The sequence below is a fragment of the Solea solea genome, chromosome 14, assembly GCF_958295425.1.
Source record: "Solea solea chromosome 14, fSolSol10.1, whole genome shotgun sequence".
Lineage (NCBI taxonomy): Eukaryota > Metazoa > Chordata > Actinopteri > Pleuronectiformes > Soleidae > Solea > Solea solea.
This window is the reverse complement of record NC_081147.1, coordinates 1,926,980-1,943,421: the sequence shown is the minus strand read 5'-3', so window position 1 is coordinate 1,943,421 and position 16,442 is coordinate 1,926,980. Positions and strand designations below refer to the sequence as shown.

At 38.2% G+C, this 16,442-nt stretch overlaps 1 protein-coding gene across 2 annotated transcripts in view; it reads right to left on the bottom strand.

The window, feature by feature from the left end:
• The window catches only part of fat2 (FAT atypical cadherin 2), a 97,736-nt gene that overhangs the window by 8,313 nt on the left and 72,981 nt on the right, over window positions 1-16,442 (bottom strand). For both annotated transcript variants that reach the window (XM_058648940.1, XM_058648941.1), the window contains exons 23-25: window positions 15,931-16,088; window positions 7,145-7,601; window positions 4,805-4,958 (exon numbers count right to left, since the gene is read on the bottom strand). In XM_058648940.1, the coding sequence (XP_058504923.1) occupies window positions 4,805-4,958; window positions 7,145-7,601; window positions 15,931-16,088 (769 nt within the window). The remainder of the gene's footprint in view (window positions 1-4,804; window positions 4,959-7,144; window positions 7,602-15,930; window positions 16,089-16,442) is intronic.

Here is a 16,442-nt window from a genome sequence, read left to right as displayed (position 1 = left end):
CGATTTAGGACGACATACTATGCTATGACTTTTTTGTCACATTTTGGACAACAAACTGTACTATGACTTTTTTGAGCAATTTTGGACGACATAATTTTGGACGACATACTATACTATGACTTTTTTTTTAATATTTTGGACGACATACTATACTATGACGTTTTTTGTCACATTTTGGACGACATACTTTACTTTGACTTTTTTGTCATATTTTGGATGACATACTATACTATGACTTTTTTGTCATATTTTGGACGACATACTATACCATGACGTTTTTGAGTGATTTTGGACGACATACTATACTATGACTTTTTTTTGTCAATTTAGGACGACATACTATACTACGACTTTTTTGTCATATTTTGGACGACATACTATACGATGACTTTTTTGAGTGATTTTGGATGACATACTATACTATGACGTTTTTGAGTGATTTTGGACGACATACTATACTATGACTTTTTTGTCATATTTTGGATAACATACTATACTTTGACTTTTTTGTCATATTTTAGACGACATACTATACCATGACGTTTTTGAGTGATTTTGGACGACATACTATACTATGACTATTTTGAGTGATTTTGGACGACATACTATACTATGACATATTTGTCACATTTTGGACGTCATACTATACTATGACGTTTTTGTCACATTTTGAACGACATACTATACTATGACATTTTTTTAATATTTTGGACGACATACTATACTATGACATTTTGGTGTCAATTTGGACGACATACTATACTATGACATTTTGGTGTCATTTTGGACGACATACTATAATATGACTTTTAGGTGTCATTTTGGACGACATATTGTACTGTTCATCCCTTAGTCCTCCCTCGCAGTTGTCATATTTTGGACGACATACTATATATACCATGACGTTTTTGAGTGATTTTGGACGACATACTATACTATGACATTTTTGTCACATTTTGGACGTCATACTATTCTATGACGTTTTTGTCACATTTTGGACGACATACTATACTATGACATTTTTTTAATATTTTGGACGACATACTATACTATGACATTTTGGTGTCAATTCGGACGACATACTATACTATGACTTTTAGGTGTCATTTTGGACGACATACTGTACTGTTCATCCCTTAGTCCTCCCTCGCAGTTGGCTGAGTGGTCTATGCACCTGCATTTTGGATACCAGCTTCCCCAGGGGACAGTAGTTCAAATCCCTCCCCTGACAATAATGACAACTTTTTTGTGTCCTTTTGGATGCCACACTGTACTATGACTTTTTGGTGTCATTTTGGACACCATACTATACTATGACGTTTTTGGGTGATTTTGGACAACATACTATACTATGACTTTTTTGAGCAATTTTGGACGACATACTATACTATGACTTTTTTGTCATATTTTGGACGTCATACTATACTATGACATTTTTGAGTGATTTTGGACGACATACTATACTATGACTTTTTTATCACATTTTGGACGACATAATATACTATGACTTTTTTGTCACATTTTGGACGACATACTATACTATGACTTTTTTATCACATTTTGGACGACATACTATACTATGACTTTTTTATCACATTTTGGACGACATAATATACTATGACATTTTTATCACATTTTGGACGACATACTATATTATGACATTTTGGGGTCATTTTGGACGACATACTATACTATGACTTTTAGGTGTCATTTTGGACGACATACTATACTATGACATTTTGGTGTCATTTTGGACGACATACTATACTATGACTTTTAGGTGTCATTTTGGACGACATACTGTACTGTTCATCCCTTAGTCCTCCCTCGCAGTTGGCTGAGTGGTCTATGCACCTGCATTTTGGATACCAGCTTCCCCAGGGGACAGTAGTTCAAATCCCTCCCCTGACAATAATGACAACGTTTGTGTGTCCTTTTGGATGCCACACTGTACTATGACCTTTTGGTGTCATTTTGGACGCCATACTATACTATGACGTTTTTGAGTGATTTTGGACGACATACTATAATGACGTTTTTGTCATATTTTGGACGACACACTATACTATGATATTTTTGAGTGACTTTGGACGACATACTATACTATGACGTTTTTGTCATATTTTGGACGACATACTATACTATGACTTTTTTTGTCACATTTTGGACGACATAATATACTACGACTTTTTTGTCACATTTTGGACGACATACTATACTATGACTTTTTTGTCACATTTTGGACGACATAATATACTACGACTTTTTTGTCACATTTTGGACGACATACTATACTATGACTTTTTTGTCACATTTTGGACGACATAATATACTTTGACTTTTTTGTCACATTTTGGACGACATACTATACTATGACATTTTTATCACATTTTGGACGACATAAATAACTATGACTTTTTTGTCACATTTTGGACGACATACTATACTATGACGTTTTTAACACATTTTGGACGACATACTATACTATGACGTTTTTATCACATTTGGACGACATACTATACTATGACTTTTTTATCACATTTTGGACGACATAATATACTATGACTTTTTTATCACATTTTGGACAACATACTATACTATGACATTTTTATCACATTTTGGACGACATAATATACTATGACTTTTTTATCACATTTTAGACGACATACTATACTATGACTTTTTTGAGCAATTTTGGACGACATACTATACTACGACATTTTTGAGTACTTTTTTGGACGACATACTATACTATGACGTTTTTATCACATTTTGGACGACATACTATACTATGACGTTTTTAACACATTTTGGACGACGACATACTATACTATGACGTTTTTATCACATTTTGGACGACATACTATACTATGACTTTTTTGAGCAATTTCGGACAACATACTATACTATGACGTTTTTGAGTGATCTTGGACGACATACTATACTATGACATTTTTATCACATTTTGGACGACATACTATACTATGACGTTTTTGAGTACTTTTTTGGAAATGAGTCGAGACCCAAAGTTCTGCTTGCTAAACTTAGGACTTAAAAAAAAAAACCAGAACTTGCGCCACCCTGGAAAGTCTCCAAACCTCAGTGTTTTAGGGGTGAAAAATCACATTATTTATTTAGAAAAAGAACCAAAAATGTGAATTTTAGGTTGAAAAAAATCAGGTCATTAATTTGGAAAAAAAATAACAAACAAGCAAAATTAAAGTCGGCCTCTAAGCAAAATCATACCATGTAGCGTTGAGTGCAGTAAATTAAGTTAAAAAAAACACACTTTATTTGTTTATAAAAAGCCTTTTTCCGTTTTCGTTTATCCTTTAAAATATTCTGTGAATGTTCTTATTATCATTTATATATAATCTATTATGATCTTAAGTGACACGTCGCGTGGACGTGTATTTAAACGAGAATGAACACAGTGACAGACACGTGAGGATAATAATCCAAACACCGCCGCTCGTGATAAAACATCTTCGTACGACGTCGCTGACGGCCATTTTATCAGCGGTCGAGTGAATGAATGAAAACTGCACCCGGATCACGGGCTGCAGTTAACGCTCATGAAGAGCAAGCGACACCGACTTAATGAATGCATGAATATGCAAATGCCCTGGTAATCTCCTCTGAACGTGACTCCTGGCTTTGACTGTGAGTGGAATAAAAGCAGCTGATTCTCAGTCAAATCGCACACACATGCAAATCCAAGGCCGCGTTCATTCTTCTTCAGGTTGTGAGCGTTTACTTCGAGCATTGCAGGCACTTGTTGTTCCTTCACCTTGTTGGAGTTTCATTTATAATCTCTCTTTATCAGGATCTGATTGATGGTTAATGTCTTATAAAGCTTTAGTTTGGGCCACAGCTTCTTTGAGGGATTTTAACCATTTAAGGCATATGTTCATATCTTTATCTCAGTGACTCACTCTCCTACACCAAAGTCCATAGAGAAAATCAGCGTTTTTAGCTCACAGGGACACAGGAGCTGCTGGTCTACTGCTGCCTCGTGTGGTCACTTTGTGTCACTGTAGTTAATCCAAACGAAGGATTTCAAAGCCAGAATATTTGTTTTGAATTTACCGATTTGTTTGAATTTACCGATGGAGGCAGAAGTGTGATTAACAACTCATCTGTTCTGTGATGTAAAATCACTAATTTCTCTATCGGATTTGGTGTGGGAGAGCGAGCGGTTTAAACAAGGAAAAACCGATTCTAGCCCTTTAACAAAAAAACAAATCAAATCAATCTACGTCATCTTTAAGTCTACGATATCTTAAGAACATGTTCATGTCTACAGTGACACAAAGTGACCACACGAGGCAGCAGTAGACCTGCAGCTCCTGTGTCCCCGAGAGCTAAAATCACTGATTTTCTTTATGGGATTTGGTGTGAGGGAGAGCGAGCGGTTTAGAAACTAGAGTTTTCTTGTTGGAAAACTCTGTCTAACAGGGGAGATAAAGACATGAACATATTTTTAAGAGATCATAGACTCCTGCAAAGGCAGATGTTATAAAGTCATCATTTTCTTTCTCCTTTTGCAACAGCCATGATTCTCTGAAAACAAGACTTTTTCAATATAATTTGCAGTTTTTGAGCAGAAACTGATTTTTTTTGGGTTGTTTTTTGATAATGCTAATAAAACACCTGTGAGTGAATGGATTTAAATTTAATCATACAAATAGTCATTTTTGGGTTTAATTTTTTTACTTTTCAGGGATAGTTTTTCTCTTCGAAGAGGCTCAGTGGTTAAAGGAACACCATGTGTACAGTGTGTACAGTGTGTGTGTGTGCGTACCGTGCATCAGCGTTGTCCACAGAGCAGTTGCACATGTAACCTTCAGCCTTGGGCACGCACACCCTGCCGTGGGCGCACGGCTGCGAGGCACAAGGGTTGTCGGCGAGCTCGCAGCGGGCGCCGTGGAAGAGTCCCGCACACCTGCAGCGCGGCTCTGCAGAGAAAACACATCACACGCACACGTCTGAGACGAGAGCACGAGATGAAAGCCACAGCGAGTCTGCACTACAGGCTGCAAATAATCAAAGCCCAGGTCAAAGGATTACAGACACGAGAATATTGGATTCTGTTGAAGAAAGAAAAATCTGCTCTTTTTTTATGAATTGCATTTTCTTTACAACAGATCGGAATGTTTTTCCTGATGTTCTTCCACAAAGTCATCAAACAAAAATAACAATAATGCTGATGTTAGTAAAGAGCAGATAATCTGCAAATGTCTCAGGACTAAAGAAAAGTAAAACTGGATTTAACTCAACAACTGGGACAAGATCACATCTACTCGAGCTCTGAAGAAGAAAACAGATGATTTTCAAGTTTCTGAAACTTTTTCTGAAAAAAAAAAAAAATCTAATTCTTTCAGGAATAATCACAATTTTTTTTGGGCATTCATTTGGCTTCTCTCTCTAGGGGTCCCCACAGTGGGTATTTGATTTTTACAATTGATGTCCGAAAATAATAATATCACTTCATTTAGTTGTTAAAACTGTTTGAAAAAAACATGACATTCAGGGAAAGAAAATCACATAATGAATTTGTAAAAAATTGCTGCCGAAATGCAGGAAAACATATTTCAGGAAAAAAATATTAAATAATAAAAAATAATAAATATAATTTTTTTTTTATATTTCATAAAAAAAACTGGCAGAAAAAAATCGAAGATAAAAAACAGCTGAAAATAAATTCAGAAAAAAAGAAAGTATCTCATTAAAAACATTATATCATTAATTTGGTAAATTGTGGAAAAAATAATTTCAGAAAGAGAAAAATCATGTAAAAATTCAATCAGGAAAAAAAGAATTTCATTCATTCAGAAAAATTGATTTTCTGATTTTTTCTTGTGCATAGATATCCAGAGACGACGAGAGAAATAAAACTACTGCCTTAAAGCATCACAATGTAGGATTTCAACCTTCAAAGTAATGTCTCTCTATTATTTATCATTACAGTAGAACAGAGTGAAAGTTACGTCTGTTAAAGTCTCTGTGGTACTTCAGCTTTCTGGTCCAGGCCACAAAAAACAACCACAACATTCCACTTTACAGCATCTGTCTTCATTAATGTCTTCATTAAAAAGCCCATACATAAACTGTATACGCGTATATTTAATGGTTTGATGGCTCCACCTCAGGTTATTCACTTTGTCTCAGGTCCTGCACTCGCTCACAGTAAAACTGTCGGACTGACATGAGACAGAGAGCAAAGGATTCACATGGAAGACACAGAGACCAGGGACAGAGACGGAGACAGAGGTCAAACATCTACGTGGAATGAAAATTAGTTTAATCCACAGCAGAAGAAGAAGAAGAAAAATTCATTTCTAAAGCAGTGTTTTTCTTCCCCAGGGGAAGTAACATCAAAAGAACTTGACATACTCGCACACACATATATATATGTGAATACACACACACACACACACATGAATACACACATAAACACACGTAAAGCCTCATTCCTGAATCAGTGTGACAGCACATCTATCCAAACATACCTGAATGAACAGGAAACAGCTGTTTGTTTCACTCAAATATCAAACGTTAACGTTTAAAGTAACATCATGTGACCGTGAAGCCACAATATGTCTCTACCCACCCCTGCTCTGCTGCTGTATACATACAAACGCTCCCTAAGTCAGGTCTGATAGTTTTGTTGTTTTTGTTTGTTTGTTGTTTTGAAATCAAAAAGTCAAGAAAGCTAGGCGAGCCTAAACATTAATGTACTGTAGCATTAATGTTATAACTTTAGACAGATGCTAGCTAACTAGATATATATTTAGTACACCGTAGCGAGCTAACAATTGATATCTAGTTAAATCATAGATCAATAAATAGTAGCAAGCTAGTATAGAAGCTAGTATAGATATAGATAGTAGCTATCTAGCATGAATAGATAGTAGCGAACTAGCTAGCATATACAGACAATTGTAGCTAGCTAGCATAGATAGCTGATATAAAGCAGCAAGCTAGAATCGATGAATAATTAACTTGATAGATAGATAAATATTTAGACAGATAGATAGATGTAGCTAACTAGCTAGATAATTAGCTTGGATTTTACCTAGCTAGATAGCTAGCAACCCAGACAGACAGACAGACAGATCGATCGATAGTTGTTTTTATTTACCTCCAGTGCTGTCCTCCTCACAAAGGCCTCCATTCTGACATGGGTTCTCGTCGCAGGCTCCGGTTCGGCTGCAGCACTGGTACACCCCGAACACCCTTCTGCCCTCTGACCCCGCCCACTCGGCCGCGTCGCCCACTCTGATTGGCTCCCCGTTGAGTTCCAGATCCTCCAGGCAGCCGCTGAAATTAGGCGGCTGCCCTGGGACGTCTGGCGTGGAGCCATGAGCGATGAGTGAGGCGAAGAGCAACGCACCGTGGGAGCGTGTCAGGCGGCACGGCTCGGTCAGGGTGGCGGAGGCCGGGCGGTGCCGGTCCAGAGTCAGCCTCATGGCCGTGGTGTTGACCTCCAGCAGGACGCTATGCCACCGACCGTCTGAGACTGGGTCAGATCTGACCAGCAGTGAACCCGGGGCGGCGTCTCCACAGCTGAACCTGAAGAGAAGCTCTCCACTCGTCAGCTGAGGACGGAAAAACAAACAAAACACGGGTCAGAGGTTAACGATGCACCAATTCTTTAAGGCAGAGGGCCCAAACTCCCGGCTCGTGGCCCACATGTGGCCCTCAAGTGGATTTCATGAGGACCACCATTTATTATCAAGTTATACTGTTATTTCTGTATGATTTTTAATGCAAGTTTAATTTTACATTGTTCTATATCAATAAAGACACTTTTATTTTGAAATTAGATAGCAGCTAGCTAGTACAGATAGATAATAAGTGTGAAAGATAGATAGTAGCTATCTAGAATCGATAGATAGTAGATAGCTAGCATCGCAAGACAGAAGATCAATATACAGTCGCTAGCTAGCTAGAATAGACAAAAGCTAGCTAGTATATATAGCTAGATAGATAGTAGCTAGCTTGCTCATTAGGTTGAATTTCAGATGGATAATGGATAGATAATTTACTTGAATTTTAGACGGATAGATATATAGATAGCCGTCAGCATGAGATAACCCTTACTGAACAGTTGGACTTTTTCCAGCTCATTAGAGTTTGAGACGCTCACTTTAAGGCAACAAGATAAAAACTTTTAATTTAGTAGAAGAAACTTTAAGATTAATGATTAAATATTACCATAAGCCCTTGAAAGACTCAGAATCTCAAGTCTTGTTCGATAAAAAGATAAGTTCACTCTTATCAGTAAGCTCAAGATTAATCTGACTCTCACCTCATGTAAATGATTTGTTTAGTCCTTTGTTTTTGTTTTTTTAATCAGATTGATCTTGTAAGACGGTGGGAGGACGTGAAAACTCTTAGTTTTGGGTAATTTGTCTTAATCAAGGTTGTTTTAGTGAGAGAAACTTAACCAGAACAAGGTTTTTGCTTAAATTTCTTCTTAAGAAAGTTTCTTAGAAAACGAAACTGTGGAGGACGGTTTATAATATATTTATATTTTTATATCTATATATATAGATATATAGATATATATGTATATACTTGGTGTACTGCAACTGCTCTTTTTTATTGGATGTCCATAAATGTCCCTTTAAAACAAATTTGTATTCGGTCAATTTTTTCCACATCAATCTCTCAGGAAATGTTGTTTTTGGAAATCCAAGTCAAAACACGGGAGGTAAAAAAAAACAAAAATCTGATTATTTCTGAATAAATTGACGTAGCCTCGGGGAAGATGAGCGCTGAATGAATGTTTTATTGAATTAAACATAGCCGTGACGTTTTTTTCCCTTCCCCTCCTCAAATGACCAATTAAAAAGAAAAAATCAAAACCAACAGGAACGGGAACTTTCGCTCCGTTTGACATTTTCCGACATCAAACTTTTATTTGTCGGCGTCGTCTGTTGAAATCCGCTGACATTTAAAGTGCATTTGTTATTTTCTCATTATGAATCATATTTGGTGTTTGTTTGTCGTGACATTACAACTCACCCCCGGTCTCATCGATGCTGAGGCTGAAGTGAATGAAAACTTTTCAGTGGGGACATTTAAGGGTTTATTGGAGTTAAAACATTTAATAAAAGGCTCACTTATTTAAATCTGTACCATAAGAGTACGTTTGCTTGTTCACAGTAGAAACTAAAGTTTCACTCCCTGAACCAAACTCCATGGAGAGAATCAATGATTTTAACATCACAGCACACAGGAGTTGTTGATCCACTGCGGCCTCCGTCACTGAATGACAAAACAACACAACTGAGTTATTTTGTGACTTCGGTGTTTGAAATCCTTCCTTCGGATTTACCTCAGTGACACAAAGTGACCACACGGGGCAGCGGTAGACCAGTTTGTGTCCTCAGGGGCTTAAAACGCTGATTTTCTCTATGGACTTTGGTGTGGAAGAAAACTTCCTACCGTTTTTTGGTGCGACAAAGCTGTTTAACAGCGAGATTATGCAGCGCACGTGTTCTTAAAAGTGCGTACACATAATCTGGCTTAGATTTTATTCGGTGAATGTTGTACATTCAGCCTGTGAAGGGTGCGAACACGAGGAAGAGGAGCGCATGTCATTTGTGTTGGTCCCATGTTGCTGATGATTCCCGTGTACACACACACACACACATGAATATGAGCAGAGGCCTCTTTCTGCACGCTCAGCGTTCTCACAAACGAACAAGCCAGCAGCTTCTTCTTCTTCTGCTGTTTTCTTCATGTAACTCCTCCTATCCCCCATGTTTAATTCACAGAAGGAGAGATTCCGCTCGGACATGTCAGAGGCCGCAGCGATGCATTATTGATTGATTATCGCTCCCACTGCTGCAAAGCTTTTATGTCTCTTTCCATTTTTCCCGATGTCACGCTCATGAATACGTGGCTCAGCGTTCTGTCTCTGTCGGAGCTTCTTCCTCTGATTTCCTGTCGCTGGGGCCATGGGGGTGAAGAAGAAGAAGAAAAAGCAAACAAACGCAGCAGAATGATTCATTTTGGACTTGGAAGAATTCCTCACATTCGTCAGTGAGGGCCCTCAGGAGAGGAGAAGAGAAGGGCTGAGGCTTATCACGGCGCTGGCAGGAGAACAAGTGAAAACCTGGAGACATCTGAGGCGCCCGTCGCTTGTCTTTTCATCTATTTTACACGACTTGGTGCAAACTTCTCGTATCTCGGATATTTGAATGCAGATAGCGCGGGCCAGCGTTTTTTACAGTATCAGCTGATGGAGCCACGGGGGAAACGGAAGCGCCGCAGCTTCAGTGCCTCATGATTCCATAAATCAGGAGGAGCAGGAGGAGCTTCAGCACAGCCGGGGTCAGAACTCCAGTTTGTGCACAAACACAAACACACACAGCAACACACTGTGATATTTTCAGGCGATCTGAGAAAAGCCTGGACTCACTTACAAATTCATCGCGGTTGATTTTTAATAAATCCCTTATCCCCTGTAGAAGCTGTGGTGAACGTCCTTACATACATTATTTATGTTATTGTGACATGTTCCTCTCTAACATGTTGTTTTTAGCTCACGTCTTCTATGTTTTATATTAAGAATGCAATCATTTTCACACTTTTGGGATCAAGAACATCCAAAATAACTGTGATATATGGTTTAATATGTGGTGTTTATACAGGAAAAATGGTAATTTAATGATAAATATTAATTCAGAGAAATCATTGTAATACATGTCACATTGAAAAGAGCTGTCGATTTACAGGAGTTAAATGATTCAGTGACCAACTGTAACATTACAGAATCTATGATTATCTTGTAATTTAACTAGTAGTCAGTTACTAGTTACTAATCAGTATAATCAGGTTTTACCATATGTTCCTGTATAAATACTGTATTTTACTGTAACTTTGAGATTTGTTGTTCGAATGTAAAGTGCAATACAAATAAAATCTATTATTATTATTATTATTATTATAATAACTTCATAACCACATATTAGTGTGCGTTTGTAGCATTTTCTGGAAACATCACAATAAAACCATATTTTGCTACAATTGTGTAGTATTGTCCTGTATAAATACTCAATTTTACTGTAACTTCACCATGAAACCATTTATTACTGAGATTTAGCAGTATTTTCCTTCATAAATACTGTATTTTACTGTAACCACAACTATGTACTACTGTGATTTTGTAGTATTTTCCTGTATAAACACTGCATTTTACTGTAACTTCACAACACCACATAGTACTGCAATTTATTTTCAGTCGTACAGTATTTTCCTGTATAAATATTGTATTTTATTGTCATTTCAGAGATTTCTTTATGCCATATTATTAATTATACTATTATTATATTAATGTATATATATATGTGTATGTAAGTGTGTATGTACATATATATGTATATTCCTATATAAATACTGTATTTTACTGCAAATTTACAATCAAGTACTGCGATTGTGTAGTATTTTCCTGTATATACTACATATACTATATATACTATACTGTAAATACTGTATCGAGCTGTTTAGTTGATACTTTTATGAGTAGGTCTGGCCAAGTAATGTATTTTCTTGTAACTTCAAAAAAAAAACTTTCATCACTTCAATTCTGTAGTGTTTTCCTGTATAAATACTGCATTTTACGGTAACTTTACTACCATACATTACCATGAATTGGCAGTATTTTTCTGCACGACTACATCTTTTTACCGCAACCTCACATTTAAACCACACATTAGTGTGTATAAATACTGCACTGAACTGTGTAGATGAGACTTTTGTGAGTGGGTCTGGACAGGTTTGGATTTGCCTATGGGTTCCAGGTCGGGTCTGGTACTCAGGTACAGAGAGACAGAATAAGGGACACTGTCGTCCACAGATCCACGTCCCTCTCTCGACTCCTAATATCAATACAAACATAAAAACACCTGCTTGCTGCTCAGTCAGTGAGAGACAAGTGTGAAGTGAAGGTCTGAACTTATATTTGTGATGATCAGATTTGATGGTTTTATGAGACGCTCGGCAGCTCGTGTCCTCCGGGGGAAGAAACCTTCTTATGGTGTCTTGTATCTTCAGGCGCTTCCTCTGAAGTCATCACAGGAAAACAGGCGAGGGAGCTTCTCAGATGACCACATTTGGAAATTCTTTTTGAAGCCATTCCTGCTCACGACGAATCAGAGCACGACTTGAGATCCAAACACCCAGGAGGGGGAACCTTGGAAACGCCTGAGCGCTACTTCTAAAGTTTTACGAGTTATATTCTGCGCGAGTGCACACACGCAATTGTCCCGCAAATGAGAAGAACCCACCTGGGGAAGCGTTCTCTGTTTAGAGAATTATTCATGTCTCACAAAAGAATACAACGATTGATTATTCTCTGTCGATGTGACGGCGCTGTACCGTGGTTTCAGTTTCCCGTGACGATTCAAAAAATAAAGACAAGTTTCTCGCTCTACGAGAGTTCCTGCTCGAGCAATTCAATCTCCGGGATTGTGTTTCTGCAAAAAAGTCACATTTCTTATGAATGATTTACCCATTCTACAGAGGTGCACATGAAGTTTAAAACATTTTTTCCTGCGTTTTATGGACTAAAAACCTAACGAAAATAACAATTTAGGCAGTTTTTTCCCCCATTACTATGTTAAAATGTATAATATAGTGTCTTAGATCTGATTAAAAAAAGATATTTTTCCTTCATTTTCACCAAATTTCTAAACACACCAGAGCAAAAGGTACAAAATCTAGTTAAATTTGTGAAATGTTTAAATACGTCACAGTTCAAAGTTCGCTTTTATGAACAGATTTTGTGACTTCTGCACAATTATCATGACTCTCCGAAGGACCTAGAGCATTGGTCTCAAACCTGTGGCTCGAGGGCCATATGCAGCCCCCCAATCGATTCCCTGTGGCCCACCACAGTTATTTCTGTATGTTTTCTTTGTAATATATTCATTTTGTATCATAGAAATGTTTTTATTAGGAATTATAAATCGGTCCACATCAACACAGAGGTTTCATTGTCTCTTGACCGGCAACATAATAATTCTCTGTGTAACAAATATTGTTCTCCCCAAAAACGAGGCATAAACAGCCCAAACATGATTCCAACCATAATAAATTACTTAAAATTACTTTTTCCAAGTATAAATACTTGGATTTTGTAGTATTCTAATGTAACTTTCACATTTCTATGTGTCCGATAGCCAATCAAGTGATTCTGACCAGTATTGGACCAATACCAATACTGATTCCAACCCATAATTCTCACGAAAATTTACCAAAGGTTGCACATTAGTGAGCACAAAGGGTTAAATTGATTCCCTAATGCAAAGTTTTCCATTGTTTGCAGAAAAGTGAAACACCAGATTGGCACGTGTCCAAATCTGTTTTCCCTCCAAAACACCAACCGCATCACCACCGCGCGGCTCACATGCTGCGTTCACAGCCAGCGGTCGATACTCGAGTTAAAAGGGCACTGATGATCTGATTAAGCTGGGAATAATAAACCAGACGCACACGCGTTGACGACTTCGTAATCCCACTGTGGAACTCGAAGCGTGTGCGGGATGTGAGTTTAGCGGCGGCTCTGATGTTCAGCCATGCGTGTGACGCGCGCACACACACGCGGCAATGTGCCACACAGAGATAAAGCAGAGGCACTGTCTGATACGCTCGATCATGTGATCATCTGCGGCATTTGGCGAGAGCGAGAGAAGCAGGAGAGGGATTTGAAAAACAAAGAATAAAAAGGAAAATCTAACACAGACACACACACTCTCACTGTCACATGACCCAGAACACGTCTGCAGTTTCGCCTGGAAGACGTCAGCTAACGTCATTTAATGTCAAATTTCACCACAGGGACAGGATTAGAACGATAGAGAGAGCTCAGGTTGGAGACAAAGTAAGAGACACTCAAAGGTTTTGGACACTGGACAAATGACAACAAGCTGTGGAGCTGTCGTCTGTGGAGCTGGAGAAACTACGTTGATCGCTACGTGCATTCATCAGGGAGAACAGGGAGCGTCTACAAAGTGCAACGCCCGAAAAAAGATGTTAAAAAATATTCAATAACTTCACCATATTACAGCGCAGTGTCGTCAAACTCTCTGTGAACTTTACTGCTCAGCTCTCACCACTCGTGAAGTTTTTAAATGCTATTGATCGCAGAAGTTCCAATCTGTGAATATCTTTCTAACTTTACTTAGCTTTTTACGCAACGTTCGGGTCACGTAGCTCGCATTAGATGCAAAAATCAAAACTGGACGAAATGGGAAAGATAAGAAACACTCATATGGACATGTGTTGTTGATTGTACTGTACTGCACTTTGGTCCACCCTGTGGTTTAAAACTCATATTGCCGCTCACCTGATTCCAAATATCTCTTTCTCTCAGAAACATGACATCTGCACTGATGACACTGCAAAAGAAGCAGCTACAATCCAAACATGTGATGTGGGATAGAATCAGTCAGGGAGAACAATATTTGTTACACAGTTGGAAAATTATTATGTTGCAGTTCAAGAGAAAATTAAGCCTCTGAGTTGATGTGGACCGATTTATAATTCCTAATAAAAGCATTTCTATGATACAAAATGAATATATTACAAAGAAATAACTGTGTTGGGCCACATGGAATTGATTGGGGGGCCACATATGGCCCTCGAGCCACAAGTTTGAGACAGTCAGCGCTCGCATCCCCGAGTATTTACCAACCTGAGACTGAAACATTTACTTTTCCCTTGTGAGATTAAATCGGCTCTCAGATGTTATCACTCTCAATGTAACAACATAACATTAACAGTGTCTGAAAAACTAGGGAGCAGATTTAATCTTTAATCAGCAGCAGCAACATAAATAAATAAATAAATAAATAAGTAAATAAGTAAATGAACTGTCAGCTCCGAGGGGAGCGTGGTAAATATTTACACTTCCTGCAAATGAGGCAAAAATATGGATTTGAATAATGATTTAATTTCCTCCCCACTGTACACGAGCGCTGCTCTTTGTTGCCACGGTGACATTTCAGAGGAAACGGAGAAAACGAGGACTGCAAGAATGCGGTGATGTCTCGAGTTTGTCCTTGGACGCTGCCGATAGACGACATCACACACTGGTGGAATCTCGTCTCTGTTGAGCTATTGAGCTATTCTTTCTTTTTTTTGTCTCACATGAACAAAAACATGAACGACATGCTGCTGTTTCTTTACTGCGTCGTCCTTGGACTGGATTTGAATGAAGGCAGTTTCTGTTTACACTCACACAACGAGGCGTGAGAACAAAGAGGTACTCAGAGGTACTCCAACCATTTTGTCCACTTGGCCATGTGCTGCCAACAGGATTGTACATTAGCTAAGAATAATCTGGACATTACTTTGAAATAAAATTTTTTTTGGTAGATTAATCTCCTAGGGGTGCAACAATTACTTGATTATTAATCAATGGATATTTCTGGTGTCTTTGCTCCATATAAAAACAGTAAATCTGAATTATTGTGGTTTGTTAACAACATTTTGTGACATTTTATGGACCAAACAACTGAGACATGAATAGATAAAATAATCAACACACTAATCGGTTTAAAAATAACACTTAGTTGCAGGAAATGTGTGATTTTTGTGTAACAGTTACACATTTTGACAATAAACACAAAATACAAGCATTAAAGTACTTTTCTTATTTACAAGCTAGATTACGCTACCACCAGTGATTTAAAATGCAAATTAAAGTCAAATTAAATCAAATTTTATTATTGTATCCCATGTGTCACAGCTAATTCACACACCGACACTGAGGTCTCACGTAATCATTACATGTCAAATTATAGAATTATATGCAAAGTTGTTGCGTCAAAAAGGCTGGATTTGAATTAATACGATCAAAACAATGAATTTGTAATTTGGCCCAGAGAGAGAGAGAGAGAGAGATATAAATACCTGTAAGATGCCCCAGTCTTTGGTGCTGTTGGCGGACACGATGAGGCCCTGCTCCTGGAAAGTCTTGAACCTCAGGGACAGTTTGAAAACCTGGTCGTCCTCGTCCATCCCATGAAGGTACTTCAGGTAGGACTTTCCGTCGAATCTCACGGCCGACTCTGAAACAACAGACACAAATTAGTGACACAAAACGATTCCAGGAGCAGTGGGAGCAATGGGGGATTGGGTGCCTTGCTCAGGGGAACCCCAGCTCTTGACCTTTCCCGGGCACCCAATTTGAACCAAATTTCAAGGGTTCTCTTGGCCATTAGCTGCCCATAGAAATTCATCAGAGGAACCTCAGAACCTTCAAACTCTCTTATTTCTTTAGGTCAACAAGATGAACCTTGTATATGCTCAAAGGAGGTCACGTGGTTGGTGTATTGGTTAGCTCTCTTCCCTTTGTAGCAAGAAGACCTGGGTTCTGGACCCGGTCTGAAGAAGGGCCTGTCTGCATGGAGTTTGAATGTTCT